General features: G+C 38.5%; 1 protein-coding gene across 2 annotated transcripts in view; it reads left to right on the forward strand.

Annotated features, from left to right (window-relative positions):
- The window catches only part of EPHA6 (EPH receptor A6), a 362,575-nt gene that overhangs the window by 40,680 nt on the left and 299,942 nt on the right, over positions 1–21,953 (forward strand). For both annotated transcript variants that reach the window (XM_017731430.1, XM_017731431.1), the window contains exon 2: positions 20,611–21,274. In XM_017731430.1, the coding sequence (XP_017586919.1) occupies positions 20,629–21,274 (646 nt within the window). In that variant the 5' untranslated portion in view covers positions 20,611–20,628. The remainder of the gene's footprint in view (positions 1–20,610; positions 21,275–21,953) is intronic.

The following is a 21,953-nucleotide window of genomic DNA, read 5'->3' on the forward strand; positions in this document are numbered from 1 at the left end:
GAAGGTGGGAGGAGGAGGAGAGTTCTGAAGGTGGTATAATTTTTTTTTCTTCTTTTAGGTCTGTTAATAAACTTCTTTATATTCTTTCGAGTTTGGTGCCTGCTTTCCATTTCTCCTAATTGTTACCTCACAGAAGATAAACAGTAATGAGTATTTTGGACCAAACCACTACAACTGTCAATCTCTAAAGGTGTCAAGGGGAGGGAGTTGGATGCCCATCCCCAGGGATGAGCTGAGAGAGGCCCCAGGCACCTTCTTCTGTATTTGCTGTATATTTGCTTTGATTTCTGCTGGGTGGATAAGGTGGTAATAGATGCCTTCCAGATGTCCCTTTTCTTCCTTTTTTTTCCTCCCCTTCTCTCCCTCTCTCTCTCCATGTAGCCACTGTTTTTCTGCATCAGGGTGAAGTTCCTAAAAAAGCGGGGGAAAAAATATTCAATGTACTGTGGTAGGCTGTAGAGAGGGGATAACTGTATTACATTAAAAAGTACTGTTTACTGTGATAAATAACCTGCCTGAGACTTGCTGAACTCATGTTGAGTAAAGCTTCTTAGGCAAGCAAAAAAGGCATTTTTTTAATCTGTAAAACTAGATACTGCTATACATACTGCATGCTGGGCTGTAGACTGCTGTGTGTGCAAAGTTGGATCCCAGTGTATTAAACTGAAAATGAAGGAGCAACATGTTTTACAACCTTTTTGGTTTGGAGTACTAACTCTGGATTTTGACTAACAAGGTGACAGCAGCTCAATCTTGGAACAAGGGAAAGGTGTTTATGTAGCTTTGACAGTGTTTTATCAGCTGTTTGCTTGTGGTTGTAGTTATTTTAGTGCAAAGAAAACAATCACAAGGCAGTGCTAATTGGACCTTTTTAAAATTTCATTACATTCATCAAGTGAAGCTTGAAATACCTTCTGTAGTTAGTACTGAAATGAAATTAGTAAGGCTAAAATGAGATTTCTCTGAACCCCTATCAGGCGTAAAGTGTTGGGGCCCTGTGGGGAGGCACGGCGCTCGTTCCCCATGGGTTGTTTTGTGTTCCCTGCGTGGGAAGGACCCTCGGGCCTGTGATGGCCTCAGTTCCTCGGCAGAGCCCGGCCATGTGGCTGGAGAAATAAACATCTCTGAAACATCTACCAAGAATCAGTCCCCGTAGATTTCTTTCCACGGGCCTCGTTGTCTGATAGGCGTGTCGCAGAATCCGCACTGTAACGGTAAAGTGTACTGTGTGTGTTTCTTTGGGAGAGTGTGTGTACTCAAGTGTTTGACCATTCAGTTCTTTAGCGTGAGACGAACAGAAGGGATTTGTTTGGGGTATTTTAAACTTGTTCTGAGCGGGTTTGCTTTTAAATCATAAGCTTCAGTCTCCTGTTTGATCACAAACATGTTTACTTTTAAGATGTTACTAGAATAAACCACCATTTAGTTCTAAACAGTAACTCTATTCCATAACTCCTTAGCAAATAATATAAATTTCTAAAAAGCACTGGGTTTTTGTGGGGGATATTCAGCAGGCATGTGACATAATAAACATTTGGATTAAAGGTGTATTTCACGCATTCATCCGTATCCCAGATTACTTGAATATTCACTCCTATTACGGTTTGCAGTATTTTTGTTTGATGTTATTCTTTCTACGCCAGTAAATCACTATTGACTTGTAATGGTAACTCTTCAAGTAGGATTTCAAGAAGTAAAAGGAAATTATTCTAGATTTATTTCCTAAGGGAAAATCCTTGTGGATTTGCCTGTACTGAGGAATAAGAAATGCAAATTATGATTTCTTTAACCATTTTACAATTTGACTGTCATTGCTAAAGACATATTTTGGTTTTCATTACTTACAAAAGTTCTGTAATAGGAGGAAGTAATTCCAGAATCAGTAGCTCTCTGTTAGCAGCAGCAGCTGAAGATGATTACTGGGGAGTAAAGACACGTGAAATGGAGCAGAGAAATTCAAACAGCCATTGAGAAGTTCTCCTTGTGGCTCATCTTTTCTTCTATAGTCTGTTCAGGAACATTTATTTTAAATAAAGGAGCAGTACAAACATTTTGTCATTCTGTGGAGCTGTGGCTGATGCCTTGCTTTGTAATATAAATCCTACACTAAATGTACCTTGGAAGCCCTAGTTGTGTTTTGCCACTAGAAAGTACCTTTTGAATGGACTAAAAATAAATAAGTAGCTGACATCTGAAAGTATTTCTGTTTAAAATGAATGATATGGAACAAATATACTTACTCCTAATACTGGAGACTATTTTACTTGTGGCAGTGATATGGGAGGGAGGAGACAGGCTCTGACCAGCAATTGAAAGAAAATTTTTATATTTATTAAATAGACTTCTGAGGAGTAAGGCATGGTTGTGTACTGCATCTCTACAAAAGATGAAAAATAAGCTTTTTTTTTTTTTTAAATGGACAATTCTTATTAAGGGTTGTAATCTTTGTCATGAATCTAGAAGCTGGGCATGAGCTGACCACACTGCTTTTGTAAAAGCAGTAAAACAGTGATATGGGAGGGAGGAGACAGGCTCTGACCAGCAATTGAAAGAAAATTTTTATATTTATTAAATAGACTTCTGAGGAGTAAGGCATGGTTGTGTACTGCATCTCTACAAAAGATGAAAAATAAGCTTTTTTTTTTTTTAAATGGACAATTGTTATTAAGGGTTGTAATCTTTGTCATGAATCTAGAAGCTGGGCATGAGCTGACCACACTGCTTTTGTAAAAGCAGTAAAAGAATTAGAAGAGTAGTTTTTAGTGAAGGCTTTGTGACTGAAGACAGAATTGTGGGACAAGCACCATTTGATGAACACTGGGAAACTACTGTTCCATGAAAAAAAAATCTGGTTTGTTTTCTGGTTTTCCACTTGAGTGGTAGAAAAATCAATGGGCCTGTCTGTATCTTATCTGCTTGGTTTATTACAGCAGTCCCAGAGCTACTTTGAATATGGGTTTTCTTTTTAATTTAGATCAAAACCTACACATACTGAAAAATAGTTTGGTCTTGTATTGTCAAAGGCAGCAAGAGTTTGGTTTGCAGAGGGACTTGAAACCTCTTTGCTTGAGCAAGTTCTGCCCAAGTTTTGTGTTGAGCTTCACCATCCTTTTGAGATCTTCACTTGGATCTTCTGAAAACTTCTCTGCAAGTATGAATATTATCCCAGGCTAATATGAGAATCTAGAACACTGATGTTCTTGTATGCATTTCTGTAATTTTATGCACAAATGTATATCTTGATATGCCCTCAAGAGTAATGGCTTTTTAAAATCACATGCTGTACATTTTCATGCTGACTGCTGTCATAGCAGCTCTCTCAGCATCCCATCAATTCTGCTCTCATTTTCTAACAAAATACCCCAATTTCAGAATGTACTAAACTTCATCTGCTTCTCTTGCCTAGTTTATTTAGCTTATGGATGTGTAGAATTTAATTATAAAACTAAACTGGAATGTGAGAAAAAAGCTTTGATAGTACTATCAAATTTTAATAATAAAATTAAATTTAAAATATCTTAACATAAATATTTGATCATCTGTGTTGCATAACTTGCTGCATGGAGGAAGTTATTAATGCCAGGTTGTGAATGCAGATGAAACAGCCAATTCTGTAAAAGGCTTTATTAATCAGCAAGATACATTCCAAATTAATTGGATTGTTAGATCATACTATATTAGCCAGCTCTACTAAGCAGCCTTATCTTTGTGGTTGTGAGAAATGCAGAATATTCTTCACCAAGGCTAATAAAATATGATCCACATTATTAATCAGAAACAAATTAACATAAGAAAAGTCTGATTAATTTTGAAGGAAGTCTCCCTTTCTTCAAAAACTAAAGGGAGAACAGACTTTCAGAAATTAAAGGCAAATTCAGATGGTGTTGGCTTTGAGACTGGAGGGTGTTTTTATTTGGAGGAGACATATGCACACTATTACAGGAAGACAGAGACCTGTAGCTGCAGAAGGATGTGTATATCTGTAGTGATTAAGTTTAAGTACTGAATTCAGCACAATTCATGTCTTTGGATTCTCAGATTTGTTGTTTGTTTTTTGTGATATCTATGCTTAAGAAAAATTGAGCTCTAGTAGAGATCTGTAAGTCTGATATGCTTAAATATTCTAAGATTTCTTTGAAAAACTCCCCTAACTATACCATTGCTTGGATTTTTCTGGCTTTCCTGTTGCTCTTGTACTTGTTTTCTGTCTGATGGTGTGGATTTATGGTCTTCAAGGCACCTCTCTGTACTTGCAGACTGACCTGAAGCATTCTGGTTTCAGCTGAGGGGAGAACTGGAGCACAAAGAGGTTAAATGTATTGCCCAGTTTCTCCAGAGGAGTTTGGCAGCATGAGCAGGACTATCTGTATTTCCTAACTTGGAAATACAGTACTTGGGCTCTTCAATCCCAAATTACTCTTCTAGCTTTCAAAACATTGCTGCTGTCCTGTTGCCACATCACCTCAATAAAGAATGAGAGAATATGACACACATCTGTCTTTTAGTCCAGTGTTTTCAGATTTCTATTACTTGAAACCCTCACATTTGAAGACTCCATCTTTCTTTCCCAGTTTTTACAAACTTGAGCAAATAATTTTTTATTAGTAATGAAAAATTTTAAACTGCAAGAACGGTATAAGAACTAACATTTATTTGTATGTTTCTTGGGTTTTAAACATTTCAAAACTGGTAATTATAATCTTTACAGGTTGCAGTGTGGAGGACACCATAATTTTGAATGAGGGCGGAAATGCAGGTGTAAATCCAGGTAGATTCTGTGGCTGTTGAACGTTAAAGAAAATTTCTGTGGATTCACTTTTGCGAGACATATTCCTTGTAGTCATAAGGAACAGCTGCAGGTGTGCGCTGACAGCCCCTTGCCCCAGGCAAATCCATTACAAATAAGAGTGGTAAATAATTATTTTTAACAGTGAGATGATTTTTTTTCTCTCAGTATGTTTTACATATGAATAAAGCATTTTTACTAAAAGACTGAACTGAAAAATATAACTTTTATTTAAAAGTGTCTTTACCTTTTTCCCAGTCTGCATCAGAATACTGATGCCTCTGCTTAGTTTCATTATGCAGAATATCAATTGCAGTTTTCTTACACTGTCAGAATTTAAATTACCAGAGGTCTGCAAGATTAGTCCTGCCTGGTGTGCTGAAGTTAAGTGTGCTCTATTTAGATGGCCTGCCTTAAATTTACATTTTTATAGCCATCCTTCTATTATGGAAAGTAAGTAATGTTAATTTCTAAGGAGAAAAAAAATAAAATATGTGATCTTGTAATAAAATCTGTGATTGAGCTTGTGGAGCTCGGGGTGGAATGATGTGCAGCCACAGGGGCCACAAAACAGAGCTGCAATGCTCTCTTCACTTACCTTCCTCCTCACCTTCACAGATGGAGCTCAGCAAGTTAAACCCCTCCCCCGAACTTTATCACCTGTGTCCAGCAGAGTAAAGGTTGTTTTTCTTTCCCTGGCAATATTAATGACTTTCAGCTGAGTGCATTTTAATTAAAAACACCAGGTAGCCTCTCTCAGCTCAGCACAGGGCAGTGCTGGTGTTCAGCATCTGCTGGTGCTACCTGTGCATGTCTGTGCAGCCAGAGCGAGGGTCCTTTGTCCTTCACTCTCTGTGTTTTGGTTTTTTGGGGTTCTTTTGATGGGGGTCATGTCAGACACCACTGGGAGGCTCTGGTAGACATAAATTCCTGAGCTTTTTGACAACTGAGGGCAGAAAATGGGCCAGAACTTATTGCTGAAACAAACACTGTGTTTCATCCTTGGAATTCAGAAATTCTTGTTCAAATCTTTGGTCACACAAACTGTGCTTGTATGGGGACAAATGCATGCCAACTGTTTCCACCCTCATCAACAGTGAAATGCCACAGGAAACGCTAATTTTCATTTAATGTAGCTGATCTTAATTTTATGTGTATGGAGAGGCCTAGGAACCTCATGTTCTTGCTGTGAAGAGTTGTGACACCCCTACCCAAAATGTTAAGGCCAAGGCTGTGTGGTGGAAAACATGTTACAGAGAGGGAAGTCAAAAGCAGCACAAATCTGAAAATATTTATTAGTTCTAGATACATTACATGTTTTCTAAGCCACCTTGGGCCAGGAACTTGCATATGAAGATACTACAGCACAAAAATGATAGTGTGTTGTCTTTTGCACAGAAAAATAAAGACAGAATGGATCAGACTTTCTTTTACTTCCCAGTATACCTGGGAAACAACTCTGATTTAGAATATCCATTTTTGGTTGTATTTGCTGTTTCATAAAGAGGTTTTTTCTAGACGAATACATGGGAATACAGTGACAATACCATGTGGAAAAGATGTTCCTGGGACAGTTGTTCACTGCTATTCATCATTGCTTAACCAGGTAGATGAGGGCAGAATTGGAAAAAGATGAGATTGAGCTATGCATTTATCTATTTCTCCCATCTAGCCAAATCAAGGCTCTTGTGTTCTGTTTTCCCTATTTTTCTTTTTTTCCCCTCCCCTCCCCTGTCCTCTCCCCTTTTCCTCTCAAACTTTACTGTGGTTTCAGGATGTAATTTTGGTTTGGCAGGGGAGCCTGGAAAAAAATTATGAAGATAACAGCTTGGGGAGTATTCCGGATTACTGGCCCTACCCAGTTCTTAAATTTCTCAATGACTCTACCAGTGGTCACTGCTCAGGATAGGATGTTGAAGCACCTGGGGCTTTTCACTGTTCCTGCCTTTTCTCCACCCTCCAAACCCCCCAGTTATTTTACTGTTTCTTCTATAATTACATGAAAAAGAACATACTTAGATTAAAAAATCTTCTCTAAGATTAAAATACTGTTTTGTAATACACTTTGCATTTGGTGTAAAGAAACTTTAAATGGCACAAGCACACTTATGAAAAAGGTTAAAAATGGGTGAGCTGCCTAGATTTGTCTTTCTAGTGCTCCTGTGATTTTTCCTAAGACTTTATTTGGGCTGAAGCCTGCCTTATCAGTATTACCAAAGATTACTGGAGCACTTTGTTTCTTTTAAGTGTAATTGCCATTTTAAAATAAAATGTTGCAAGTGAGCAAAAACTTGACTTTTAAAAGCTAAAAGAGCAGGCTCATGGGTCTGTTTGTATTAAATATTGCATGCAGCGCTATTGATTCGTGACACTATAGCATAATTGTTGGTGTTGTGGTGCAGCTTTTCAGCAGAACAGCAATTTTAAAGGCCAAGTATTTTTTGGGAAAATAAATTGCTGGAAAAAGCAAGAATCTGTACAGTTTCTAACATTTGACAGCACCATTTAAAATAGCATAACTTTACATAGGTACATCACTTGGTTCTAAGTATCTGCTAATTTCAGCAAGGTAAGTCCGGTCAACAGAAAAAGCCAACAAAAAGTTTCTGTACAGCTGAGCTTGTAAGATTACCTTCTAGATGACCTGCTGAAATCTAAATAATGTTTTGTGAAGCTGGTGGGAGGAAAAAAGCATGGGTAAAGACAATATAAAAACTTAAGTCCTTGATTTCAAACATGCCAGAAGTGTAGTCCCTAGTTTAATTAGGGTGGTTTTCTCCTCACATTTTTAGCCCTGCATTTACTTAAGCTTCCAACCAGAGCCTCTGAATCACCTGAGCTGGCTCAAAAGCTGTTGTTTTATGTGTAAGGGACTCATGTTTTGGTTTTTGTAGTGTTACATTCATTTGTAGCACAGATGGTTTTCTTGGTGGAAAAGCGTTTGAGTATAGCAAATACTTCTCCCCTATCAGGTAAAAGCTGCTTTAAGTGACTTTCATTTGAAATTTTCAGTAATTTTTTTATTCCTTTCTAATCCTGGGTCTAAGTGCCTCTCTTGCATATATGAAGCTGATGCAGGAATACACACACAGGGCAAAGAATTATGAAATACGTGAAGTTATAGTGATGATTTATGCCTAATTTAAGTGTTTTCTATACAAATTTTGATTTAGAAATCTCTAGACAAAATTTTATTTCATCTGTGAAGGGAACAAAAAGATTAGACCCTATTCTTGAAGTTTTTTAATTCCTTCAAGCTGACAAAGCCACAATAAATACACATGAGGCTTTAGTATAATTTTCCTTGTTCTGTTTAAATTCCACCAGTGTTACATCAAAGCTGACAGTTCATTCTGTGCCTGTCTTTTGTTTTGGTTACTCATCTCCTGGTTTTGTATTTACAATGCTAAGATTAAGTATTTCTTGCTGTGGCCAGAACAATGAGCAATGTAGCAACTCATCAGAGCATGTAAAAAGCGATTGCTGTCAACTGTGGTGCTCTTCCCTCCCACATCAAAATCACAGGCTGTCCCAAAAATTCAGTCTGATGTTTCTAATCTCCAGCAACTCTGAAAGGTGAATTTGAGCATACCTAGATTACCTGAACTGTCTAACTGGCCTTTCTAAAAAGTCGCCTGGTTGTTTTCAGAAACCAGGATTGAGTAGTGGAACTGAAATAAAAGTGCAGATTGTGAAGTGCTGTGACTTGTGCTGTTACACCCATTTTATTTCTTTCCTGTTGTTAGTGGCGAAGATTAATGAAACTTTTGTAAAGTTGGATAGAAATGAGAAGGGAAGTATATTAAACTACCCCCAGTTGCTGAATGCTAATTATTGTGTCAGATCTCATTAGGAAATAGGTGCACACACAAGACTCTGCTTGCTTATTTTAACACATCTGCTTCAAGAAAGAACTCTGCAAATTGGAGAAGGGCTTGTAGGTCAATATTCTACGTATGTCAATTTACAAGACATTTTTGTTTCTAACTCTCTTTCAGCAGGAGAGCAGAATAAGAATAATTAGGGCAGAGTTGTACTGTGTTAGGGCAGTGGTGGGTGGGAGAGGACTTGAATTCAGCACACTGTGCTCTAAGAAAATTCTTATTTTTGCAGGCATGTGATTTCAGTGAAAGTGATTATGAGACTGTGATTAGCAGATAATAGAATTTAATGGATTTTCATATGTAAGCCTCTCAAATGTGATAAATAAGGGCAGAAGTCTTGAGAGGTGTTCTTATGAGAGTCAAAGCTTTGTATTGAAAAAGTGGTATGTAGGAAAAATGTGTACTTAATGTGGCTGTACATAACAAATGCTACGCAGCAGAAATAATACAGCTATTTGTACATTAAATTGATAGAAACAGTTTGTTTCAGTCAGTGGTGCATCCTCATTGACTGTCTATTCCAATCTCTATGGCTGGGACTGATGAAGAGGACAAAAATGTGGTTAAGGAATGACCAATTGATGTGTGTTGTCTGTCATCATAGGGTTCTCTTCTGTCTCTGGGTTGTCTTCCTTCTTGAGCAGCCTCAGTCCCTTGCTTCTTTGTATGGAACCATGGATCCTACAGCTTTTTCATTTCTTAAAGGCTCCCATTTTTCTCTCTGGTATAATCAGGGTTTGTAGGGATGGTGTGTTCCAAGAGCTTGCCCCAAATATGGAAATGTGAAAGAGTCAAAGCTTTGAAGGTTGCAAGGTCATGTCATAAAAAGGGAGAAATGTTGCTCCTTGATGACTTTTCCATTCTGTTGCTAAGAGTTGCAAAACTCAGATTTCCAATTTGATCATAAGCTGGTAAGGAAATTTTCAGGGAACTGGGAGTATTGCATTTCTCTATCGTTAATATTGAGCAGTAAGAAAAAGTAAACAATAATGTATCAATGTCAGAAAACTACTAAATGATTATCATATATTGAATAATTTGATGACAACTATTTATAACTGTGTGATAAATATTTTGCCTCAGAAAATGATGGTTGGATGTAGTCATAGTTGTGGTCCCCAGGACAGCTCTTGGACTAAGAGAGGAATAGGAAGATAAAAACTGAGCATCAGGTTGGCTTCTTCCCTTTTCCTGGACTTTTGGTTCTTGTCTAACCTCCTAATTTTACAGGATTGATATTCAATTCGTAACTCTCAAATCTGAATTGTGCTGCCTTCTTCCCTGGCCCTGTGAATACTCCAACATTTGCATTGTAGAAAACTGGGAGGTCTGTTAAAGGCATCATTTTAATAACACAAAAACCCTAAAGAATAGCAGTTTCTTAGCAAAAATTTAGTTCATTCTACAGAAAAGAGGTTAAAGATTTAGTAACATTCTTTAACTATGGATTCCTTTTGGTGTGCGTTTTTTCAATTATATAAATCCAAATTTATGAAAGCTTTTTTCAGTGTTTCATACGTAGACCAGAAAGTCATGGGACTATTTTAAATAAATATGTGAAGACCTTCAGAGATGTAGCACTGTTTGGTTAAAAAAAAAAAAACCAAACTTGTAGTGTCCTTCATGAAAAAAATGCCCTATGAGGACATATGCCAAGAAATCTTTTTCTTTTTACTGCTCTGAAATGACAAACATAAATGGCTTTTCCTTTAAAAGGACATCCTGCTGGCAGGTGATATATTAACTAGAGGCATTGGACCAACATCTCAACAATTGTGTTCAGCTGTAACTTAATAAAGCATTGCTCTCCTAGGGTCAAGTTGGTTGTGACAACAGAGAAAGTTCTGGAAGATAAATGTGCAAGGTGTAATCTTTTGGTAAACTACAAAAGAACCTGACATCTAATTTGACCTCTTGTTGATGTTCCATGACTGCCCCTCACCAGCTGCAGTGATTTTTATCTACAGTAGGTTCCAAATAAAGTTCTAGGTTTCAGTTGGGTGCAAAAAGTCTTACTATGCTTAAACACCGAAGTCTGGTGCTGCTCTTGCAGCTGCAGTATCTCAAAAATAAAAGGATAATTATGCTTGATTCCAAAAGGTAAAAGAAAATAATTAAGCACTAAATTAAGCTAAAAATGATCAACATATGTTTGGGTATCTCCTTGATCAGGACGTGCTCTGAGCTCAGAGTGCCCACATGTTTGTGTTGCTTTGTGTTACAAACAAGATCATTTTGGAAAGTCAGAACTTGTTCTACATATCTTGGGGAGATTGTGGTGTTCTAAGAAAACTGTGAACTGAAAATAGAGCAAGCAAATGTATAACTCTCTCCACAACTCCATAGGTTATTTTCCTTCAGAAACTTGAACAGCAGGCCTATGGAAAAATGTACTTCCTGAAGCTCTCAAAGTCTGGTCATAAGAAGTTCTTCATTAAAGTAATACCTTTTAGCGCTTTCCTAATTTGGGTGAACCTAAAGGGATTGCAAATCTGCATAAGATATCCTGGCCTACCTACCAAATAAACTGAAATATAGTCAAATGAAATTTTCTCCTTTCTCTCATTAGCTCTGCTAGAAGTTGATTTACAAAATTACTTTGTTTTTAATGTAACTGAAAAGTTGAGTAATGATATGAGGGAGGCTGAAAGAGCATGGGAGTTATCATAGTTGACATCTTTGCTTTTCACATGCAGGACAGTGTAGAAATGAGGAGATGTCTGAGAGTTTGTTTTGATGATGCACTCCTTGACTGTAGTGAATGGAGTGGGTTTAATGCCAGCTTATTTATAGTGTAAGATAATTAAGAGCTTGATGCTCCCTCCATTTGTGCACTCAGAAATGGGAGGAAAGGAAGGAGCACTGGGGAAGGGGCAGCAAGTTATTCCAGGAAATTTTAACAAGCATGACTGAGCCTCAGCTCCCTGAGGAGACAATGCTACTTTACAAGTCCTCAGTAAATAAGTAATTAAATAGGAAGGATGAACAAACTGACTTACAGGAAAACACTGGTAATTGTTCTCTTTTCTGTCCCCTTTTTTTTCCCCTTCTGTTCCTGCCTTGAGTTCACAGATTGTATATAAGGTTCATATGGATAGCTTTTTTTTCCCTTTTAAAAATACTGTAGGCTTCTCATTTTTATGTATTCATTTCTCAGCGCACTTGGACACTTTGTTAAGGATGTTTGCAACCTGTAATAGAAGTTATTCTGCAGAGACTTTAGGCATGGCTCTGTTTAACCTAGAAAATGAGTAAGGGTGTAATGCATGTAGCTGGAATACATAAGCTTATGAATTTACATGCAAATAAACTGAGCTGCTACTGATGTTATTCAGCTTGCTCCACTTGTAATAATTGGTTCTTCTGTTCACCTCTCAGATTTTATTTCCAGAGGTTTTAGGCTCAGTTAAATGGCAGGATATGATAGCATTGCTTTTGGCTTTCACTGGAGTGTATCAACATGATCCCTTGCGAGCCAATAAATATAAGTTTTTGCCTTTAATTAGTCACATAGCTCTAATCTTGGTTTTACCCCCTTTTGATCCTCTGCCTGGAAGGGATAAGTAGCTTGAGAAAAAATGAAGTCATGAATTTATTTGTAGATAGTGATAACGCTTGTTAGGATGCTGGTGGGAGGCTGGCAGTGATTTATGAAAGATTCAAGTGTTCAATTCTCCATCAGCAGTTTGGTAACAGGTAATTCAGCCAGATATGTGCCACAGGTATGGGCTCCACTTCACCTGGCAGCACAACAGCCGGAGAGGACTGGGGAGTGGTTCTGAAGGAGCCCATTAGTAAATACTTAAAGGAAGAGTTGTGCTGCAGGGGAGCTTTGCAGTGCCATCAGTTCAGCTCCTGTGGGTAGTGTCAGATTAAGGCATCCACACTGATACAGCTCCTCATTACTGATACACAGCATGCTGGCAAAAATCACTGATCTGTCACTTCACCTTCCTCTTCATATCTTTAGTTTTGCTTCTTTAGTTTTATGTCTTAGCCTGAATTAACGTGTTAGTGTTTATAAAGCACTCCACAGATGAAAAGCCTTACCTAGCTGCTTTGTGTAATTATTATTTTTAATTGTTTCCATTTGTATAGTTTCAATTAGAACCACTGATGGAGTAGCATGAACTCAAGAAGTAGAAAAGGCAGGATTTTTTATTCTTCTTTTTAAAGAAAGTAGGCTTAAGAAATAATGGGGAAAGATGGAAGAAGTGGACAGATATTCTGGGTTTCACTTCATCCATATTAACCTCATTGACTGCTTGCTAATTGCAGGAATTTAAATATGCCAATGCTCACATAAAAAAAAACCCTGAGATCCTTTGCTTTTTAGTGGGAAAACCTGGAACTTCATAAGGTGTTTATACAATTTCTGCCATCGGTGGTATTGAAATGCTTTTTTCCACAGAGTGACTTGAGGAAATGAAAATGGGAAGCTCTGAGTCACAGCCTTCTTTGTGGGTGCACATAGCCAGGACCACTGGTGTGCTGGAATTCTGTGCTATTCACTTAAAACTCTACTGCTTGGAATGGTAAAGGCAAAAAAATCTTCCTGCTGCTGAAGGGGAGTTTCAGATGTCAGAATTGTAGATCCAAAGCTGGGAAAGCAAGTAAAACAGAACTAATATTTGGAAACTTGTGCATTCAAGTCAGATTTGTGATGTGATGCAATGCACAATTTTTGAAGGGTTTAAGTGGTAAAAGCAGGCATTTGACTCAGTATGTGCATTAAATCCTGGGGCAGACAAGGTCAGCTCTCAAACTGAGGGCTGAGAAAATCTACCAAGTATCTCTGCCTGCCCTGATGATGTTGCGGCTTCCCAGCAGGCCAGACCAATTGGCAGGGTTGAAGTTCATGGGAAGTGCAGGTCTGGCAGGAGGGGAGTTTGTGGACTTGCTTGGGTACCCAGGGGCTTGGTGAGTCAGAGCCAATGCAGTGGTGATGTGACACCACAGGGCTGGTCACAAACACCTGAGTAAGATTAACAGGCAAACTCTGAATTGGTAGAAATTCCTAAACTAGAAATGTACAGATTGCTCAGGGTTTGTTGTTTGGGATGGTTTTTGTTGTTTTTTTTTTGTTTTTTTTTTTTTTTTCTTAAAGCTTCCTTCAGACTGTTTTTCTGTGCTTCTAAATACCTGAGGACACAGGAACATTCACCACAACATTATCTGTGCTATTTTGGAGATCCAGCAAGGTCCCCCAGGCCACATAGCTGATGCAGCCAGCTACTGTGCAGCATTACCAAAGTACCCAGTGGCTTCACTGAGCGGCGTTGTAACATTCTGCTCCAGTTACTGAGTGTACGAGGTGCTGGGAAGGACAGATCCAGGATTGCTGCAGCTCCCCATATTTAGGAAACAAAGCAACACAGCAGCAAATTTGTCTTCTGCTGATAAACAGCTAATGCTTGTTGGAGCTTGATTGGATTATACCTACAATTTGATTTAGTTATTTTGTAGTTGTAATTTATTTCTTAGTCCTTGTTTGTCTTATTCCAATTATAAGGAAGTATAAGCATTTACACTTATGTATTTTAAGTCATGACATACTTCATTTACTGATCATATTTACTAATTTACTACTACATTTAATAATGTAGCGATAGGACAGGGGGAATGACTTTAAACTGGAACAGGGCAGGTTTAGACTGGATTTCCTGTGAGGGTGATTAGGAAGAGAAGTTGTGGGTGCCCCAACCCTGGAAGTGCTCAAGGCCAGGTTGGATGGAACTCTGAGCAATCTGGTTTAGTGGGAGGTGTCCCTGCCCATGGATGATCTTTAAGTCCTGTTCAACCCAAGCTAGTCTATGGTTCTGTTGAGTGACTAAACTTGCTTCTAACATGTCTGTTATTCCACAGCAGACCCCTGTGTTTCAGCACATGTGTGTTGATGTTTAGAGCTGTCACATTCCTTCTTCAGGTATTCTTGGTTAATCCCGTAAATCTCACTCAGCCAAGTGAGGATTGCTGGGCTCTTGTTCCCCTTGCCCTCCCAGCATCAGCATTATTCTGTGTTTTATCACATCAGGTTCTGCAGCTGCTGGCAGCCAAATGTACCACACAACTATTGTTATTAGCTAGACACAGCTTTATTCTGGTAGCAGATACCCGTGAAACCACTGGGTTATGTATTTTTTATTATTATTTCTTTTGTAAGACAGAGGCCAGCAGAGCAGGCCTCTGTCACAGGTACCAGGGACAGTGCACTGGCAGATCTTTGAAGGGCACACAGCAGGGTTAAGTGTAGTGAGCTGTAGTATCTTGAAAGGGTGTAGACTTTCTGCTCTCACTTTCCACTCAGTTCTGAATCCATTGGAAGTGTTGCATTACAAAAGGGATAAGATGCCCCTGGAAAGGTGATCAGCAGCACTTTTCACCACTGAATTGTGAGGTTTTACTAGTGTCTCTCATTTAAAAAGCAAATTACAGCATGGCACAGTCCTTGCAGATCCTTGGTGCAAGTCATTGAGTCTTTTGTAGTCAATAATTCGTTCAGGGAAACAATGGTCTTGTTCCAAGAGTGCTGGCAACAAAGGTATTTTATATAGTAATGGCTGGTTTCAATTATATTTCAGTTTATAATAAACAGCCTTCATATGTATGCATATATGTATGAATTCTTTTGGGTTTTCTTCACATTTTTCTGTACATCTCTTTTTTGAATGTACTTTTTAATAATCTGTTATGGAAGGAATGATGTATTATTCTCTCTGTGTTCTGTTTTATAATTTCTCTGCCATACCCCAACAGTAGGAACATCATTCTGTGGGTAACGTTTTCACTGGTGCATTATCATATTCCTGCCTAAATTTTGGTCAGTCAAATAAATTGATTGCCTCACTAGCCTGAGCCCTACATCCAAGTATGTATTTTGAGATGTAAATATGTTACTTGTCATACTGATCTTTTCTAGTAGGTGCACAAAGTTTTGTTCAAGACCTCTGATGCCCTTTCCTTCTGGAACAGAGACAATTCACTCTCCAAAAGCTGGAGCAGGGCTGTCTTATTTTCCCTACTGATCCCAAAGTCCTATGCTGGCTAATCCCCAAGTGAGAGTCGATTGTTTCATGTATCTGAAGTTGGTTTCGCTTGAATTCCATGGTTCATCCCCCAAATCTCACCAAATCTTGGTCTTGCTTGCCTGTAGAAAACATTTATATGAACCAGAAGAGTTTTCAGAGCAGAGCTGGATCACCTGGAGCAGCTCATCTCAGTTGTTCAGTGCTTCATGTAAATAACAGAAAATGAGTCACTTTTGGATTTCTATTTTGAGTGCATGAACAACTTTCTCTTCTGTATTCTCTTGTTTATATTGCTCTAAGTATTCCTTATTTGTTCAATTCTGATTTTGTTGTTTCCTTTTAATCATGTTTACTTCCACAGATTGAGGGGTTTGCCCTCTACTCTCATATTCTGTGTCTATGTAGCAAACAGATGTCACATTTTCCTCTAAACCTGCATTGTGAATTGTCATTTTAGTTCTACAGAGCTAATAAAAGTGTGCTATGTGTTGCTATTCATTCCCTAAGCAACTTTGTCACCTCAATTTTAAATATAAGAACATAAGTAGTTCAATTGCTGTTTTATTTTGTTAGCTACATCAACTGGTACTTGCTAAGACACATACAAATAGCTGGGGAATTTTGTCTGGTTTTTTTTTCCGTTTAAAGAGGCCCATTTTGTGAGTTCAGTGTTATCACTTGTCTGTGGGGGTCTGAGCACCTGTTTTCACATACAGAATTGTAGATTTTGGGAAAAGCAAAGGCAAAGAAAAATGAGTTAGTGGGAATGGGGGGAAATACAGCTTGATACCTTCAACTTACAGCAATTCTGTAGTTCTTTTAAATATTCTTTAGTCTTGCTGTTTTCAATGTCATCTTAAATGCCACCTGTGCCTTAAAAATTTCATTTCCTAGGTATGTTCATTTGAGATAAGTTGTTTTTTCTGCAGTTCTGTAGTTACGTAGTGTGTAGGTGGTTTTGCCTGAATGTCACTACAGCAGCAAGATGTGTAAATGTGCATGTCAGATGGCAGCTGTGCATACCAAGTGCAGGTCCTCTTCTGGTGTTTCCTCGTTTAGACCTTTCTGATCTCATTTTTATGAAGATCATCTCACTGGAGATTAGTATTAGGGAATTTTTAAAAACTTCTAAAACTCCCTTTATTTTTACTGTTCAGCTTGTTTCCATGGAAATGGGACCTATAAGATTGTCAGGAGTGAACAGCTGAGTGTGTTCTACATGTGTAGATTTCATTAGGTGACTCCCAGCTGAGATCTGGGATGACCTAAATAAGTAGTAAACCATTTAGTGGGGTAACAAAAAAAAAAAAAAAGGATCAGTTTGGAGAAAACACTGTGTGCATTCTTTTTATCCTCACTGGATGTGAGAAGTAAGGAAATGTTTATTTAATTGTTTTTGGGTACATGAGCTGTGTGGACACACTTGCAACTTTCTTCAGACTGTTTTTCAGGACAGTAGCGTTTCTGTATGACAAACACAGTCCATCCCTTTTAACAGGATGGACTTTAACAGTGACCTGAACTGTCTCAAGTGAGTGTTTGTGGGAAATGAGGGGATATATATGTCAGAATATTGCACTTCTACAGTTCAGGTTCACTGAATTTTCAAATGTCAGCCTATGTTTATGTGTAAGAAGTAGCTGACAACTCCATTTCTGAAATTACCTCTCTTGCTGAAGCCAAGTCTACCATGAACCTTGTATATTTTGTTCCTCAGTTTAGAGTGGAAACCTTCCTTTTGTTGCCAGATAAGAAATAAAACTTATTACCACTGAGGATTTGCCTAAACAGTTGTGTCTTCTTAGCAGGTAGTAAAATGTGGAATGGCTGAAGACAGCAGGTTTTGTCCCCTAGTTTCCCATCCCATGGTATTTTCAGGCACAACTTCTTCCATCAGTTCTCTGCATGGAAAGCCAGTGCTTATCCCCATGCTTTGCTCAACAACAAATGATTTGTGTAGAATATTTTACCCAGGGGTGCCATTGTGTGCCAGATATCCAAATATGTTGATGTTAAGTTTGCCACAACCTTTTCTTATTTAGAGGTGAGCTAAGGGACACTGGTTAGGTATATGTAGATGCAGAACCCTTCATTTTTAGAGAGTTATCCTTTGAGTAAAATGATAAGGAGAAAGGGGAGGGAACTTTCTTGCTTAGCATATAAATGGAGTAAAATTTGTAAGAGCAGGTGGTTCCTCCCATAAACTGGTGAGTGAAGGTATGGGCTTAAGTAACCAGTGTCCCCACACCCCCCTTTTCTCTTAAAATGAGGTGTGCAAGATTCTAAAACTGCCATCCCAGGTTACCAAACTGCTGCTGGGCTTGGTGCCTCAGTAACTGTTACCTGAGATGAAGAACCCAGTGTTAATCCATCAATCGGAGTGACAGCTTGTGGGAGAGGTGTCTTTCTCTACATGTGAAGTTTGCCTCGATATCAGCTCATTAGGAAATAGACAGTTTGAATTCCTTGATATAGCTACCCCTGTTAATTGGAACAGCTTTCAGTACTGATGTGTACTAAATGGCTCTTGCTAATTTTAAGTCTCCAGTGTTTTGGTTTAAAATAGAATTTAAAGAAATTGGAATCAATGAAAATAGATTTCAGTATTACATAGCTAACACAGATTAAAGTTACATAATTTGCTCTTAATCGTGTTCGTTGTACAGCTGTTGGATGTTAGTGAAGTTTAAAAACAAAACGGGGCTTGTGAAGTAGCTTGTAGAGATACGGAAACAGCTGAGACTTTAACTAAAATCCCAGTGTGGTTTGTTTGTAGCCTAATCTGATATTTTGTACCTGGATGTGTTTAGTATCTTGGAATCTTCTCTCTACCAATCTTCAAGTTGTATGTTCTTCTATTTTAGTGACTTACTCCTGCTTTATGTAAAATGTAGCCTCTTAGCCATGCTGTTGCTTTTTAATAGAATTTTGAAGTCCTTCCTCCAAACCATGTTTCTATCATGTCTTTCCCAAAAATCCTAGAACTCCAGGTGTAAGAATTAGCTTTATGCTGCTGCTTCTGTCAACATTAGCAGAGGTTTTCCTCATCTGAAAGGACTGTAATCAAAAGTTTTTGAAAGTAAAGCAGCACATTGGGACGGCTGAAGTTTGAAGGAGGTCTGAACTGTCAGCTTGACTAAGCCAGACAACTCCTGCCAGCTTTTGTGCCTATCAGGTCAGGGATTTTTGGGGGAGCATCACATCCCTATGCAAACATCACCAGTGAGATGCTTCTGCTCATTTGGTTTTGAAGCTTTTCACAACTGTTTATAAGAACTTGTAACTGGATTAAATAAGAGCTATAATATGACATACACCCAAAATAAAACCAGTGTGGGTTTGATAAATTGTTTAGCTTTTTGTTGGCTGCACTGAATTCAACTGTTGCCTTTTCTGACTGTTTTTATCAGAAGAGAAATGCAAAACTCAGGTAAAAGTAAAAGCAGATTGTATTTCATGCAGGGAGACTGTGTCCATGTCAGAGACTATCACAGAGTGAGTTCTGTCAGACTTCTCAGTCACGGAAAGTGACATTTTGGGGGAGGTGGAAGTCACCTTGATAGCACTCAGTATCTAGGACTGTACCTAGGAGCGTGTGCTGTATTTAGAACCGTACCTTACCCAGCATGGCCCAGTGCAGGGGCTTGGTTGAGATGCTCAGTGTTAACCTTTTTCCAAGTATTTTAGATGTGGGATGGTTAGACTACTGGTTCTATTATACAATTTTGCACGTTTTAAACATTTTTCTTGCCCAAAGAGGAATTCATCTGAAATAGGAGATGTCAGCAGGCTATGTGGGAGCACAGTGGAAAGGCCCAGGCGCACAGCATGAGAGATCTGCTTTGAATGAACTAAAGCACTGACCATGTTTGATCAATCCATTTTGTTTTATTCTTTGAAACCACTTATTTAAGTGCTGAGCCTTTACTTTCCTACAGAAAAATAGGTTTATGGTATTAATTGTGTGGTTAACAGCTAACTTTAGGGCTTTAATTTCTAAGTTCAAATTGAGATACTGATTCAGAGTGAATATATAAATATTTCTGAAGAGAATCTCCTGGTAAGAGGAGGATATTTTAGATATTTTTTTTTTCTTCCTTAATAATTTTGAGACAGTAGCATGATGAGGCTTGCTTTAAGATGGCCTATGCCAGTTTGGAAGGTTGTTCTGTATTTTAAAAACTATGGTTTTTAAACCACCTACCTACTCTTTAATTCTGTTTGGTGTGGTGGGGAGATGTTTGGTGGGTTTTTTGGTTCGTTTTTTCTTTTTGAGACCTCTGGAGAATACAGCACATGATGTGTTCTTTTAATGTGACTTTAATGTTGGTTGGTTGGTTTTGGTTCTTGTTTTGTTTGTTTTCTGCTGCTTGTACCCTGATGGAACAGTACATCTAAAAGCCAAGCTAAAACTTCTGGTGCAATATTTTTGGATACAGAACTATAAATAGTTCTGTGTTTTGATAAGAAAACCTCTCTCTAGTGCTACATTGATATTATGACTGCTTAGTAGAAAGTTGATTCAGATATACTGAAGCTATTTTTGGGATGTTAGTAATATCTTGGAGTATCTGATTATGTAATAAGCATTTGGTGAGCCTTTGATATAAAATATATGAATATATATATATATAAAAATATAAACACAGCCTGTATTTCTGCTAGGCCCCAGTCATTTTTTAATCTTTCTATTAATAGAAACATCATTATTATATAGAATCACTGTGGAGTTTCTGAAATAAAACTTGTGTAGTGTTCTGTAGTTATCTTCTCTTAACTACTGTCATTCCACTAAACTTGAAGTAATTAATTTCATAATTAAGCCATAGATGCATATACATGGGGCGTGTGTGTATGCATATGCCCGATACATATTTTTCCTGGTTTTCAAACACTTTTGCTTCCTTTCCAGTGGGATGCCATAACTGAAATGGATGAACACAACCGTCCCATTCATACTTACCAGGTGTGCAATGTGATGGAACCCAACCAGAACAACTGGCTGCAAACCAACTGGGTCTCTCGCGACGCTGCGCAGAAAATCTACGTGGAGATGAAGTTCACCCTGAGGGACTGCAACAGCATTCCGTGGGTGCTGGGGACCTGCAAGGAAACCTTCAATCTCTACTACATGGAGTCAGATGAGCCTCATGGAGTAAAATTCAAGCCAAACCAGTACACTAAAATTGATACTATAGCTGCTGATGAGAGCTTTACCCAGATGGACTTGGGCGACCGCATCCTCAAACTCAACACCGAAGTTCGTGAAGTTGGGCCCATAAACAAGAAGGGATTTTATCTTGCTTTTCAGGACATTGGAGCCTGCATTGCTTTGGTGTCAGTCCGTGTCTATTACAAGAAGTGCCCTTTCACGGTCCGTAATTTGGCCATGTTCCCTGACACCATTCCAAGGGTGGATTCTTCCTCACTGGTGGAAGTGCGGGGCTCCTGTGTGAAGAGTGCTGAGGAACGGGACACCCCAAAGTTGTACTGCGGGGCAGATGGGGATTGGCTGGTGCCTCTGGGACGATGCATCTGCAGTGTGGGATATGAAGAACTGGATGGTTCCTGCCATGGTAAGAAAACATTGTTCAATTTTTCATTTTTTTTTTAATTTTTAGGAGAAGTCCTATACTGTCATATGTACTTTGTGTATTCTCTTGCACTGTCCATAATAGTTTCAAAATGACTTGAGAATAAGGTGCTTTTTTCTGTAGTGGTGGTTGTAAAGAATGAAATCTCAGTGGCTGCTGAGGCTGTCTGCTGGGATCCAACATTTGCTTCGTAGCAAAAAGGGAGAGGGAGAGTCCACATGCATCCCTTCCACAAATGACTGCTATTTTCCTCAAGAGTTTCTCAGATTGGATGGTGTTAACGCAAGCTGCACAGCAACCTTGGATAATAGAGAGCATTAAAAGCGCTATGCACTGTAATCAGAAAATGAAATTCACTTTGTTGTCTGATCTTGCTGGCATTAATTATCAAAATACATTCATTGCAAAGATACCATGTTGACAATGCCATTATTGGAAGCCAGCATAATTTTGTACATAAGGTCAAAAGGTTTCTCTCTTAATGGGATAAGGATTTTCTCTGAAACTTTAATGCTGAATGAATTCCTGTCCATTATGCAAGTGAGTCATACCCTAGATCTGTACATGAGCAATATAGCTAGCAGCCAAAGTCTGCCAGAAATGTTTTGTGCAGTACATTGACTCCACTGGTTTGTTCAATTGGCAGCTTGATCTTCTGAAC

The sequence above is a fragment of the Corvus brachyrhynchos genome, unplaced genomic scaffold (assembly GCF_000691975.1).
Source record: "Corvus brachyrhynchos isolate BGI_N302 unplaced genomic scaffold, ASM69197v1 scaffold152, whole genome shotgun sequence".
Taxonomy (NCBI): Eukaryota; Metazoa; Chordata; class Aves; order Passeriformes; family Corvidae; genus Corvus; species Corvus brachyrhynchos.